The sequence below is a fragment of the Bubalus kerabau genome, chromosome 5 (assembly GCF_029407905.1).
Source record: "Bubalus kerabau isolate K-KA32 ecotype Philippines breed swamp buffalo chromosome 5, PCC_UOA_SB_1v2, whole genome shotgun sequence".
In the NCBI taxonomy this organism is placed as follows: domain Eukaryota; kingdom Metazoa; phylum Chordata; class Mammalia; order Artiodactyla; family Bovidae; genus Bubalus; species Bubalus kerabau.
In genome coordinates, this window is record NC_073628.1 from 82,196,533 (window position 1) to 82,211,241 (window position 14,709).

Below are 14,709 nucleotides of genomic sequence, written 5' to 3' on the forward strand. Positions count from 1 at the left end.
CCTCTATTATAATTACTTTTTTTATGTCAGTGACTTATAGTCACCTTTGGTTTGTTTCTATCACATTACTCATAAGTAATTTTATGTATTTAGATTTGTATGTATGTGCATTTTTATTATTGTAGGATCTTGTAGATGAATGGGATCAAAACTTGGCTCTCTTCTCATACACTCTTGAGGAATGGATGAATTGCCAAAGAAATTGGCTTTATCTTGAACCAATCTTTCATTCTACAGAAATACAAAGGTAAAAAACTTAAACTATGTCATGTACAGGTAAAAAAATGTATAGTAGTAATTTATTTCCTGTAATTTTTGAGAAATAATTTCCTCACAATCGAGTATTACTCAGCCATTAAAGAGAATACATTTGAATCAGTTCTAATGAGGTGGATGAAACTGGAGCCTATTATACAGAGTGAAGTAAGCCAGAAAGAAAAACACCAATACAATATACTAACACATATACATGGAATTTAGAAAGTTGATAATGATAACCCTGTATGCGAGACAGCAAAAGAGACACAGATGTATAGAACAGTCTTTTGGACTCTGTGGGAGAGGGAGAGGGTGGGATAATTTGGGAGGATGGCATTGAAACATGTATAATATCATATATGAAACGATTCACCAGTCCAGGTTTGATGCAGGATACAGGATGCTTGGGGCTGGTGCACTGGGATGACCCAGAGGGATGGTATGGGGAAGGAGGTGGGAGGAGGGTTCAGGATGGGGAACACGTGTACACCTGTGGCGGATTCATGTTGATGTATGGCAAAACCAATACAATATTGTAAAGTTAAAAAAAAAAAGAGAAATAATTTCCTCAGTGAACACTCTAAAACTATTCTACCTATAGGTATAGAAATATAATCTGCCAAATCATTATTATGTAACCATCTTCCTTTTTTAAAAGATTTAAAGCATCATCTTTATAAAAGAAATCCTTATTTCTCAATTATTGATATAAAGCTATTAAGTACTGGGAAATAAGCGACAAATGTCATAATCCTTAAGCCACAATGCTAGATGTCTATTTAGTTCTGCAGTATTAGTATGGTTTTCACGTGAACAATAAATATGTTTTTAATAGTATTCACACATTAATAATAGTCACTTGCTTTGAACCATGTGAAATAATAGAGGTCCTAACAATGTCCTTGGACTGCAAGGAGATCCAACCAGTCCATTCTAAAGGAGATTAGCCCTGGGATTTCTTTGGAAGGAATGATGCTAAAGCTGAAACTCCAGTACTTTGGCCACCTCATGAGAAGAGTTGATTCATTGGAAAAGACTCGGATGCTGGGAGGGATTGGGGGCAGGAGGAGAAGGGGATGACAGAGGATGAGATGGCTGGATGGCATCACTGACTCGATGGACGTGAGTCTGAGTGAACTCCGGGAGTTGGTGATGGACAGGGAGGCCTGGCGTGCTGCAATTCATGGGGTCGCAAAGAGTCAGACACGACTGAGCGACTGAACTGAACTGAACAATTGTCTGAAATTCTACCATTTCTTTTATTTGTAACATTTGAATTAATTTGTCTTTAAGTGATAGCTCTCAAGAGTACTTGAGACATGTACTCTGTAGACAGAATTGAAACTACTGGCAGTAAATTACACAAGATAGTCTAGAAGCCGCTCTGAAATAAAGTAGGAAGACCTGGGGAAGGTATTTGTAAGGCATATTAGAACAGATTACAAGAATACCTTGAATATCAGGTTAACTATTTTGAACTTTACTGGCAAAGGAGAGCTATTAGAGTTTTACAAAAGAGAACGGTCTAGATGTAAGTATTGCTTTGTAGGGAACAATACACATTTTTGTTATACATGTATGTTTCTTGTCATTTGAATGTTTTAGTCTTTCATTAATCTATGGGTATTCTGATAGTTCTCAAAGGTGAAACCACATACCTTTAGGGATATGTTCTTTATGACTACACTTAATGTCATAAATTCAAACTTTAATTCTACTTTCTACTAAAGATTTCTTAAATGATGGTGAGATACAACTCCAGGTTAAGGAATTTACATTATCACCAAGTTTTTCTTTTCAGGATTTGCTGTGAGGTTAGAAACAGGGCTTTTAATTAAGGGATGCTGAAGCCTTCTATACAATCATTGTAAAGAAAAGAAAAAATAAACCTATGATGGACCTGTCTTTGACTAATGGAAAAATGATGATGGCCCTGATACTTGGTGGAAGATGTGAAGAGAGGAAAGAGAAGATTGGTTCATTAGAGAAAAGAATTCTTTAAGGGGAATTTTTGAGAGTATAGTATGTAGTGCCATTTACCCTCACTCCCAACTAAATGTGAGTTGTACTAGAACCTCCCAGAGACACTGGGAAGATGCTAAACTGTAGGTGAGATTGAAGTCTCTCCCTGCTAAGATTTTTGCTGAGCTGTAGAAATTTTTGTTTTTATATAGTGACTAAGTCGTGCCTGACTCTTTTGGTGTGGGTTGCCCTATCCTTCTCCAGGGGATCATCCCAAACCAGGGATTGAACCTGTGTCTCCTGCAGGTTCAATCCCTGGAAAAGGTCAGTTTTCATTCCAATCCCAAAGAAAGGCAATGCCAAAGAATGCTCAAACTACTGCACAATTGCACTCATCTCATACGCTAGTAAAGTAATGCTCAAAATTCTCCAAGCCAGGCTTCAGCAATATGTGAACCGTGAACTTCCTGATGTTCAAGCTGGTTTTAGAAAAGGCAGAGGAACCAGAGATCAAATTGGCAACATCCGCTGGATCATGGAAAAAGCAAGAGAGTTCCAGAAAAACATCTATTTCTGCTTTATTGACTATGCCAAAGCCTTTGACTGTGTGGATCACAGTAAACTGTGGAAAATTCTGAAAGAGATGGGAATACCAGACCACCTGATCTGCCTCTTGAGAAATCTGTATGCAGGTCAGGAAGCAACAGTTAGAACTGGACATGGAACAACAGACTGGTTCCAAATAGGAAAAGGAGTTCGTCAAGGCTGTATATTGTCACCCCGTTTATTTAACTTATATGCAGAGTACATCATGAGAAACGCTGGACTGGAAGAAACACAAGCTGGAATCAAGATTGCCGGGAGAAATATCAATAACCTCAGATATGCAGATGACACCACCCTGATGGCAGAAAGTGAAGAGGAACTAAAAAGCCTCTTGATGAAAGTGAAAGAGGAGAGTGAAAAAGTTGGCTTAAAGCTCAACATTCAGAAAACGAAGATCATGGCATCCAGTCCCACCACTTCATGGGAAATAGATGGGGAAACAGTGGAAACAGTGTCAGACTTTATTTTTCTGGGCTCCAAAATCACTGCAGATGGTGACTGCAGCCATGAAATTAAAAGACGCTTACTCCTTGGAAGGAAAGTTATGACCAACCTAGATAGCATATTCAAAAGCAGAGACATTACTTTGCCAACGAAGGTTCGTCTAGTCAAGGCTATGGTTTTTCCTGTGGTCATGTATGGATGTGAGAGTTGGACTGTGAAGAAGGCTGAGCACCGAAGAATTGATGCTTTTGAACTGTGGTGTTGGAGAAGACTCTTGAGAGTCCCTTGGACTGCAAGGAGATCCAACCAGTCCATTCTGAAGGAGATCAGCCCTGGGATTTCTTTGGAAGGAATGATGCTAAAGCTGAAACTCTCAGTCCTTTGGCCACCTCATGCGAAGAGTTGACTCATTGGAAAAGACTCTGATGCTGGGAGGGATTGGGGGCAGGAGGAGAAGGGGACGACAGAGGATGAGATGGCTGGATGGCATCACTGACTAGATGGCCATGAGTCTGAGTGAACTCCGGGAGTTGGTGATGGACGGGGAGGCCTGGCGTGCTGCGATTCATGGGGTCGCAAAGAGTCGGACACGACTGAGCGACTGATCTGATCTGATCCTGCATTACCAGGCAGATTCTTTACCACTGAGCCATGAGGGAAGCCCATTCCTAATTATTAGAGAAATGCAAATCAAAACCACAATGAGGTATCACTTCACATCAGTCAGAATGGTCATCATGAAAAATCTACAAACAATAAATGCTGGAGAGGGTGTGGAGAAAAGGAAACCTTCCTACACTGTTGGTGGGAATGTAATTGGTATAACCACCATGGAGAAAAGTATAGAGGGTACTTAAAAAACTAAAAATAGAACTACCAGTGGGATCCATCAATCCCATTAAACCATAATTTGAAAAGGTACATGCACCCAAGTTTTAATTGCTGAGCTATTTACAGTAGCATGGTAACAACCTAAATGTCCATCAACAGATGAATGGATAAGGTGTGGTACGTATATACAATGGAGTATTACTCAGCCATAAAAAGAACAAAATAAGCCATTTGCAGCAACATGGATGGACCTGGAGATTATCATAGTAAGTGAAGTAAATCAGATGGAGAAAGACAAGTATCATATGATATCCCTTAATGTGTAGAATCTAAAATAATGGCTGAAATGAAGTTATTTACAAAACAAAAATTGAGTCACAAATGAAGAAAACAAACATGGTTACCACAAGCAAAAAAGCAGGGGAAGGATAAATTAGGAGGCTGGGATTAAATTGACACACTACTCTATATATAAAATACATAACTTTCAGGATCTACTGTGTAGCACAGATAACTCAATATTTGGTAATAACTTCTATGGGATAAGAATCTAAAAAAGAATGGATATATGTATATGTATAGGTGAATCACTTTGGTGTATACTTGAAACTAACACAACATTGTAAATCAACTATTTTCCAATTAAAAAAAAATTTTAAGGCTTTCCCTTCAATTTCTTCTCCACCTCAACCTCCAAGCCATTCAGGTTGGAGCTAGGGTAGGATGGGAGAGGGAAATTGCGTAAGCAGAAAAAGTGAAAGAACTAGATCACACAACTTCTGAAAACACTTCCCTCATTAAACTCCAACAGCAATAGCAACAAAACTCAATATATCACTAGATTATCATGCCATGTGTGGCGTTTGCTTCCTTTTTCCAAGGAGAGAAAATACTGATAATCTGTAAAGGAAAATTTCTATACTTATGTTGAACCTGCTTTACATTTCCTAATCTTCTAAGATTAAATAATTATTAATAGAATTCAGATTTTCTTATATGTGCCTTTATATTCTTGCTCCTAAGTCTAGTGCCCTCTCTGCAGTTCTCTTCTCCTTTAACACTCGGATCAAATAGCTTCTTCCCCAAAACCTCTCCCCAAATTGCATTTCCTTTCTAGGATTTCAGTAGCCCTTTGTTTTATTACATTTTGTATGACACAGATTGCTTCAACTTATTTTATATAGAACCTGCTATATATCTATCTTATCTCTCTGACTCAGTGTTAATATTATCTTATTAAATGATGAATGTATGTCTAATTTATCCTAGTATTCCCTACCAAGTACATCACTTGTACATAATAGACATTCAAAAAAATCTTTAGTTAGTGATTGGTCAGCAAAAATATAATCTCAGTACATTTTATAAATTGAACAATGCTGTGCTGTGCTGTGTTTAGTCGCTCAGTCATGTCCAAGTCTTTGTGACCCCATGGACTGTAGCCCGACAGGCTCCACTGTCCATGGGGATTCTCCAGGTAAGAATACTGAAGTGGGTTGCCACACCCTCCTCCAGGGAATCTTCCCAACCCAGGGATCGAACCCAGGTCTTCCACAGATGGATTCTTTACCATCGGAGCCACCAGGAAAGCCCTAAATTGAACAATATTCAATGGCAAATGCATCTAGGTTATGGATTTTAATTATAGCCCCTTCAAAAACAAAATTATCTCAAATTTTCTCTCTAAAGGCAGCTCCCGGCAGAAGCAAAACTCTTCTCTCAAGTCATTTCCATGTGGAAAGAAATAATGTCAAAAATACACAACAAACTGGATGCTTTGCAAATAGCTACCTCTGCAGGAGTCCTTGAAATTCTGCAAAATTGCAATATACATCTTGAATATATAAAGAAAAATCTTGAGGTAAAACTATAGCAATTCTAAAATGGAGAATCATTTAATCTGCAAAATGTAATGTACTACAGAAACTAATTCCAATGTAGATTTTCTTCTTTACTCTAGCAGCCAACAATATTTCAAACTCTCACCAAGTATAAGTTTATGAAAATGCTATTAAAAACAACAAAAAAATGGTAGAATCGATCTAGATGACATTAGGCAAAGTATCAAATTTTTGAGAGCTTAGTTTTTCTTAACTTTAAACTGGGAATAACTCTTACCTTGAGGAGTTTTGTGTTAAATGAGATAATGAATTTAAAACACAAGAGCTGGCAGAAAGACAGTAGTTAATAATTAATGTTATCTATATTAGCACCACAACTATTGTTAAGTTGATAAAATCAGTAGAAGTTGAAATTGAATATTTTGATGATTGTATAAATTAATATATTTGTATATTTCATATATTTTTATATTTCCAGTACATTAAAATGTCAGCTAGCCATGCATATCTTTAAAAACTGGTTTTAATATTTGAGATTTGTGGTGGACATACTCACTTTACTTCATAAACCAAGATTTTTTTTCCAGGCATTCATCCCTTTTGCTTGTTGAACATAAGTCTTAGTGGTTATGATTACCCCTCCAGAATACCCACATATGGTAGTTACAACCTACAGAAAGCTCTCTGCCCATGCGTGTGTGTATGTATATAATGTATATACTTAATGAGAAAATTTAAGAAGTCTGTTGCAACCAAGAAATTGAAGATATAGGAGAGTAGTAAATAAAACAAGGATAATTCACCCACATAAGTGAGTAGTATCTCTTCCTCTGAAAAGAAGAGTTTAAGATTGGTGTGAACCCAGATAAATTGTGGGTAGGGGTGGAAATACAGGAATTCTCTGTATAGTAGAATGTGAAGTGGCCTGCTGAAATGATAATTTATTCTCCAGAAGGATAGGGAATTAAGAGCAGAAAGTTGGGAACACTGGAAAGCAATGATGATAATACTAAAATACAGTGCTTTATTAATGATCAATAATACGTGTGTGTACATGTGTGTAAGACTTGGATTTTTTATTTTTGTTTTAAATTGCTTTAGTTATGGTTCTTTTTTTTTTTTTTTTTGGTTAGTAATTTAAGTATAACTTTTGTTGAGCACAGTATGTTATTTTGACTGATACTACTATGTATACTGAAACTTTAATAATATGCCTTTTGTATGTAAATGTAGGCACAAATGATAATGTAATTAATAATATGATTAATCATATACTCTGTATTTCTTTTGAATCTGCACAGGACTATCTTGAAACTAAAAGAATGATATTCCCAAGATTTTACTTTCTTAGCAATGCTGAACTTCTTGATATTCTATCTGATAGCAGAAATCCTGAGTGTGTACAGGTAATATCATTCATTATTCTCTGTTCAGCAATGTTATTATCCAACCAAGTCAGAATTTTATAATGTTATTGACATTTGTTTCTGGCCCACAGCCTCATCTTGTGAAATGTTTTGAAAATATAAGACACTTAATGATATGGAAACAAGAAATTGGCCCTCCTGCTGTGATAATGTTCATATCTGCTGAAGGAGAAACTCTTGTGCTGCCAAAGTATGATATCTATGTCATAAACTAAGCATTTAGACTCTGTAAATCTTCATTATTTAAAACCTTTGCTTGGAAGTTTCTGACATTTCATAGACATTTGCTAATCAAACTATTTCTTCAAAGATAATTTACTTATGTAGAGTTTTACCTTTCCATATCTATATATATTAATATATCCTATAAGCCAACACAAAGTTTCATTATATGAATATAGGTAGGAAGGAAATTTGCTATTTGCTTAGGGTTGCTGATGCTACTCCCACTGCTGTTTCCTCTGACTTCTGGTTTTGTCATGAATGGTTTCCTGGCAATTATAGTAAATGAAGTTCTTCCATTACACTAGTGCAATTTGCCACCCCTTGTAAGAGCTCCCTAGCCTTTGGCATGAGGTTCTTAAAGTGAGTTGATTAAAAATTACTATGCCCAAACCTTCCCATTCACAAATCCTCTAACCCGGCCCTGACCTTGGCTTGCTATTTGGAAGATTCATTAAGGAAGCCAAAAATGTTTTGTAATATTTATCTATTTTGCAAATTCATATTTTACTGGCTCCTTTTAATTTTTCAGATTTATTGTTTTGATGTCAAAATTTCCTAAAACTAGGTGATCTATTTTCTAATTTAAGATCTAGAAATACCAAAGACAGTATAGAATTATAGTCCTTTGGCCCATGAATATTATAGGTGTAGTTTTAAGACAGTTTTACAGACTGACCAAAGGAATGAAACATGAATAAAAATAATAAATAGAATTTTTCATAATAATTATTTTTGAAAAAATTATAGGAAAATCCGTATAAGAAGTGGTATAGAACAATGGCTGGTAAATGTAGAGAAAACCATGTTTGATCTGGTAAAAAAGTAAGTACAATTTTTAAATCCTAAGATTTTATGTATATGCATACATATTTTTAAGCTTGTTTAATTATCTACTAATATAAGTGGGAAGTACCCAGAGAAATATATGGAGTATAGTCTTTTATGAAGTGGGTTTTGATAGAACACAATGGCACATGACTAAAAGGAAAACACTCATTTTTGCAGTGTAAATGTCAGTTTTAGTGTGTACTCATGAACAACATCTGGACAGTCTTGTGTACCTTGAAATTCATAAGTTTCTGAAGACTGGCCAGGACTAGAACTGACATTTACCTCTGCCTGCTTTCAAAAAACCTAGTGCCCAGGAGGCCTCTGGTTGCAGCCCACTTCAGTACTCTGCACTTCTGTCCCACTTTTGCTTCCTAAGATTGATTATTTGCTTTAGTTTTTTTAATGCTATCTTCTTTATATTTCTATCATTGCATTCTGTTTTAAAGAAAGAGCCTCAGGGTATGAATTTTTAAAACTAATTTGACTAGATCAGTCTTTTACATTTCCAATTATTTACTCCTAAAACTGTTAAAATGCATCTGAGGGGGGAGCTCTGAGGAGCTCCAGTTCTTTATGTCTCAGTGCAGAAAGAATTTGGTGAGAGGCAAAGTGATAGATGGGGCTTCCCAGGAAGCCTGCAGTGCTGGAGACAGTTTGATCCCTGAGTCAGGAAGATCCCCTGGAGAAGAAAATAGCAACACAACCCAGTATCCTTGCCTGGAAAATCGGGAGCCTGGTGGGCTAAAGGCCATGGAGTCGCAAAAGAGTCAGACACTAAACAACTAAACCACAATAACAAAGTGATAGATAAGAAGTGACTTACTAGAATAGGTTGCTTGTGAGGCTTACAAGCTGGTGAGCAAAAGGGTGCCTCCGTTGAGAGGCTACAGTTTTATAATCAAAGGAAAAGTAGAGAGGGGAAAGACCACCTTCTTTCTCATTCTTGACTAGACATCACATTGCTGTCATCAGCTCCTCCTTTTCATCAGATGGGGGGGTTTTCTTGTCCCTTCATGGTCAAACTAGGACTATCATGGCACTACTCAAATCAGCAGAAGGATGGTATATACTAAAAATGGTAAATCATCTCATATTTTAGTATAATGTCACATTTTCCATTAGTACATGCAGAGGAGCATGTCCTAGGAACCATTAACTTACTGAACTCACTGGGCAGGATGTGGGTCTCATGTCATCATTGTTTAATTGTTTGGGGGCATGTCTCATACTTTCTTTGCATGTTTTGTTGCTAAGCAAGCCTGCTTCACTTTGTAGTTAAGTAAACCTGCTTTCTTGAGTGATCATTAACTTCAGGGGTCTCCCATACTTTTTTCTTTACTTACAGTCCTCTAGTGGAATTAACTATTTAATTACCTTGTTTCTAATTTTATTGGGAAAGCTTCTAATGTTTCACCATTTATGATACTTAGGTTTCTGGAATATACCCTATATCAAAGTCAAGTGTTTTATTCTATTCCAAGTTTGCAGAGTTTTTTCTTTTTTATAAATAAGGATGTTTAATTATATCAAGGACTTCCCAGGTGGCTCAGTGGTAAAGAATCCACCTTGCCTGGGAAATTCCATGGACAGAGGAGCCTGGCAGACTACCATCCATGGGGTTGCAAAGTGTTGGACATGACTTAGTGACTAAACAGCAACAACAGCAATTACATCAGATGTATTATGAATCTACTGAGAAACTCACATGCACTTTTGGCTTTAATTTGTGGATGTCATGAATTATATGAATAAATTTCCTTATGTTTAACTTTCCTCGATTTTCTTATTTATATATTGGCTCTTTATTTCCTAAGATGCATGCATGCATGCTAAGTTGCTTCAGTCGTGTCCGACTCTGTGCGACCCTAGGACAGCAGCCCACCAGGCTCCTCTGCCCACAGGATTCTCTAGGCAAGAATACTGGAGTGGGTTGCCATTTCCTTCTCCATTTCTGAAGAAAGCTATCTTAAAATATTTCCTACTTTTTGTGGATTCATCAATTTCTTTTGTGTTTTTAATATCTATCATGTATTTTGATGCTATGTTGTTATTCATAAACTTCTTTGTAGAGTGTTCTTTTAGTCAAATATCAGTATTTATACCAGTTAGTATTTTTTATTTAATACTAATAATGCCATGCTTGTTTCCATAATCACAAAAATTTATATCACAATGTTATTTTTAACATTTCTGTGTCATGTAAATATTTCTTGAATGAAGAACGGATTTTAATTCTTGCTTTTATTTTTTTTACTTTCTACCAATACTAAAGTACTTTACAGTGCTGGTTAGTATGTATGCCCAAAAGATCCATTCTCTGCCTTTTTTTTTTTTTTTTTTTTTTTTTTGGTCTTATGTCCATCTGGGATGCTCATGTCCATGAGTGCTCATATACATGGACTTCTTACCCTCTAGCTCCCAGTTGGGTAGGGCAAATGTGAGACTCTCTGTCTGCCTTACTACAGTTTTGACAGAATCCTAAGTTCCTTTACCTAAAGTCACAGCTTTTGACAAATGGCCCTTCTCCAAAGTCCCCAGCCCTCACCAGTTTCCAGTAATATTGTTCCCCTTATTCGTTCAATCCTTTGATAACAATGACCCCCATTTGCTAAAATGTGATACTTCAAGCCCTGCTGGTTCCTTTAACCCTGCCCTCATCCTCTGCAGAGTGTACCTTAATTAAACTCTCTTCAAGTAATCTTTTGAATGTGCTGTTTCCTGCTTACTGATATGCTGCCTTTAAGCAGTTATTTTTATTATCAACTCATTTGGACTCCTGCTTGCTATCCTGTTGTTTTCTAACTGGACTTTTGGTTTGGGGTTTTCTTTTCACTTACTATTGTTAGACTGAGTTTCTTAATCTCTTTTATTGTAGCTGTGCTAAAGTTACACTTTTTTTCCTAGTGAATACTCAATATTTTAATATACTTAGTAAAGCATTTTAATCAAATTCTATAGTATCTCTGATTTTTCCCCAAAGAGCATGAGTCAATTCATAATTCCCTCTCATCACCTTGTAATTATTTAGGATTTTATTCCACATTGCTCTTAGTTCTCTATTTATAGGTCAATAATTATCCATGCTTGGGCTTCCCTGGTGGCTCAGATGGTAAAGAATCCATTTCCTGGGTTGGGAAGACCCCCTGGAGAGGGAAATGCAACTCCAGTACTCTTGCCTGGAGAATCCCATGGACAGAGGAACCTGGTGGGCTCTGGTCCATGGGGTTGGCAAGAGTTGAACACGACTGAGTGACTAACACTTTTAATTATCCATGATTAGCAAATTTGTGGTTTGTTTTGTTTTCATTTACTTCCTCATTTTAGTTTTTCTATTGGAAAGGATTTCTGCTCTTTTTCTTGTTATTAATTTCCCTAAAATGTTTCACCATTCTTGGTTATCTGTTCATATTTATACTGGCAAGTCCCTCTTCTCCTACAAACAAATATTAGTTTCTAATTACAAATATTAGTTTCTAATATCTGTACCTATCAGACTGTAGGTATTGCTTGACAAGCAGAATGTGTAGGACCTAGTCCTGAGTAGAGAGAAGAGTAAGTAAGTAAGAGAAAAGTAGCTTCTCTTTCAATGTATGGAGGTTGATTTTCATTTCTGCTGGCAGTCACAAGCTACCCATGACATTTGACTGCCACTCTAGTCCCAGCACTGTTTCATTATTTTATTTCTTATGGAAAAATGCCAATGTCAGCTTTCTTTGTTTCCTTCCTTCCTCTCTGTACTTCCTTCTCCTCCTTTCTTTCCTACAGTCTTTTAAAATGTGTGGAGTTATTTCAGGCTTCATTCTGCTTCTCTGTCCAGCGCCAAACCTAGGAGAACTCTACCAAACACTTCTCTTGATTTTCATTCTGAATGGCTAATAGCAGCTCAGGATGGGGTAAAGGGGAATTGGAGGAGGCAGAGACCCATTCGTTTCCCTATTGAAAAAGCCCTCTCTTAATTAATTTACCTAAAGATTTGTCCTGGGCTCCCTCCTGCATTTGTTCAATCTCAATATTTTTTCCATCTGCTAGGAAATTTTCAAGTTTTTGATGCACTAGAACATACTTTCTTGTTTTCCAACTCTTTATATGTATAATTTTTCATGTATTTTCTCTCATTTGAAGGAATATGGTTCAGAATGAAGATAGGACTATTTAGTTAGAAATCTTGATCCACTTTCTCCTGATAGATTTTTTTAAACTTAGAATAAGTATTTCCAAAACTATGGAGGAAATAAATTATACTGCACTTGTGTGTATATTCATAGAAATATAAACATGGAAAAAATAAATATCAAAATAAAAAGCAAAGAACTAACAAAACCCAAGCTAAATATCATAAATATTCATGCAAGTGTGTTTATTAACTGTTAATAAAAATGTTTTGTTTTGGGAGATGCTGTTTGGGAGATACAGCAATGCAGTAAGTTATGAAAGAAACAGTAAAGGTATTTCATGAAACAGTGAAAATAAGGCCATTAAATTAAATAAAAGGTCATTTTAATTGGTGAAAGGTGCATTTTCCACTGATATTACTTTGAAATAATTAAGTTATTATAAATATACTTCTCAGCAGCAAAGATAAGAAAATAATAAAAATAGACACTGTAATGCAGCAAACATTTAAAGAATATTCATTTAAAATATTCTAATAAATGTTGATAAAATTTTTAAATGAAGTAATTTAAGCATTAGAAGAAAATAAATTAATTTAGAGTTGAGAATTTCTAAGACATGATGTCAGAGATAAAGCACAAGATTGAAGAATTTCACCATGTAGAAACTTTGAAGTTCTGTATGAAAAAAGAAACTCACCATAACAATATTAAAACATGTACTCTTGGCACATAAGTGTGGTGTTAAATTAAAATGTGGGGATATTTTTCATAATTATATTTTCTTCATTACTTTTTAAAATTAATTTATTTATTTTAATTGGAGGTTAATTACTTTACAATATTGTAGTGGTTTTTGCCATACATTGACATGAATCAGCCATGGGTGTACATGTGTTCCCCATCCTGAACACCCCCTCTGAACCCCCTCCCTATCCCATCACTCAGGGTCGTCCCAGTGCACCAGCCCTGAGCACCCTGTCTCATGCATTGAACCTGGACTGGCAATCTGTTTCACATATGGTAATATAAATGTTTCAGTGCTATTCTCTCAGATCATCCCACCCTCACCTTCTCCCACAGAGTCCAAAAGTCTGTTCTTTACATCTGTGTCTCTTGTGCTATCTCGCATATAGGGTCATTACCATCTTTCTAAATTCCATATATATGCGTTAGTATACTGTATTGGTGTTTTCTTTCTGACTTAGTTCACTCTGTATAATAGACTCCAGTTTCATCCACCTCATTAGAACTGATTCAAATACATTATTTTTAATAGTTGAGTAATATTCCATTGTGTATATGTACCACAGCTTTCTTATCCATTGGTCTGCCAATGGGCATCTAGGTTGCTTCTGTGTTCTGACTATTGTAAACAGTGCTGCAATGAACATTGGGGTACATGTGTCTCTTTCAATTCTGGTTTCTTCAGTGTGTATGCCCAGCAGTGGGATTGCTGGGTCGTATGGCAGTTCTATTTCCAGTTTTTTAAGGAATCTCCACACTGTTCTCCATAGTGGCTGTACTAGTTTGCATTCCCACCAACAGTGTAAGAGGGTTCCCTTTAATCCACACCCTCTCCAGCATTTATTGTTTGTAGACTTTCTGATAGCAGCCATTCTGACTGGCATGAGATGGTACCTCATTGTGGTTTAGATTTGCATTTCTCTGATAATGAGTGATGTTGAGCATCCTTTCATGTGTTTGTTAGCCATCTGTATGTCTTCTTTGGAGAAATGTCTGTTTAGTTCTTTGGCCCATTTTTTGATTGGGTCGTTTATTTTTCTGTATTGAGCTGCAGGAGCTGCTTGTATATTTTTGAGATTAATTCTTTGTCAGTTGTTTCGGTTGCTATTATTTTCTCCCATTCTGAAGGCTGTCTTTTCACCTTGCTTATAGTTTCCTTTGTTGTGCAAAAGCGTTTAAGTTTAATTAGGTCTCATTTGTTTATTTTTGCTTTTATTTCCATTACTCTGGGAGGTGGGTCATAGAGGATCCTGCTGTGATTTATGTCAGAGAGTGTTTTGCCTATGTTTTCCTCTAGGAATTTTATAGTTTCTGGTCTTACATTTATATCTTTAATCCATTTTGAGTTTATTTTTGTGTATGCTGTTAGAAAGTGTTCTAGTTATTCTTTTGTAAGTGGTTGACCAGTTTTCCCAGCACCACTTG

The 14,709-nt window shown here is 36.2% G+C and overlaps 1 protein-coding gene across 1 annotated transcript in view; it reads left to right on the forward strand.

Annotated features, from left to right (window-relative positions):
• DNAH14 (dynein axonemal heavy chain 14) overlaps positions 1 to 14,709 on the forward strand; it is a 440,851-nt gene that overhangs the window by 196,203 nt on the left and 229,939 nt on the right. The window contains exons 23-27 of the mRNA XM_055583763.1: positions 126 to 247; positions 5,791 to 5,962; positions 7,244 to 7,348; positions 7,441 to 7,559; positions 8,342 to 8,416. Coding sequence (XP_055439738.1) covers positions 126 to 247; positions 5,791 to 5,962; positions 7,244 to 7,348; positions 7,441 to 7,559; positions 8,342 to 8,416 — 593 coding nt within the window. The remainder of the gene's footprint in view (positions 1 to 125; positions 248 to 5,790; positions 5,963 to 7,243; positions 7,349 to 7,440; positions 7,560 to 8,341; positions 8,417 to 14,709) is intronic.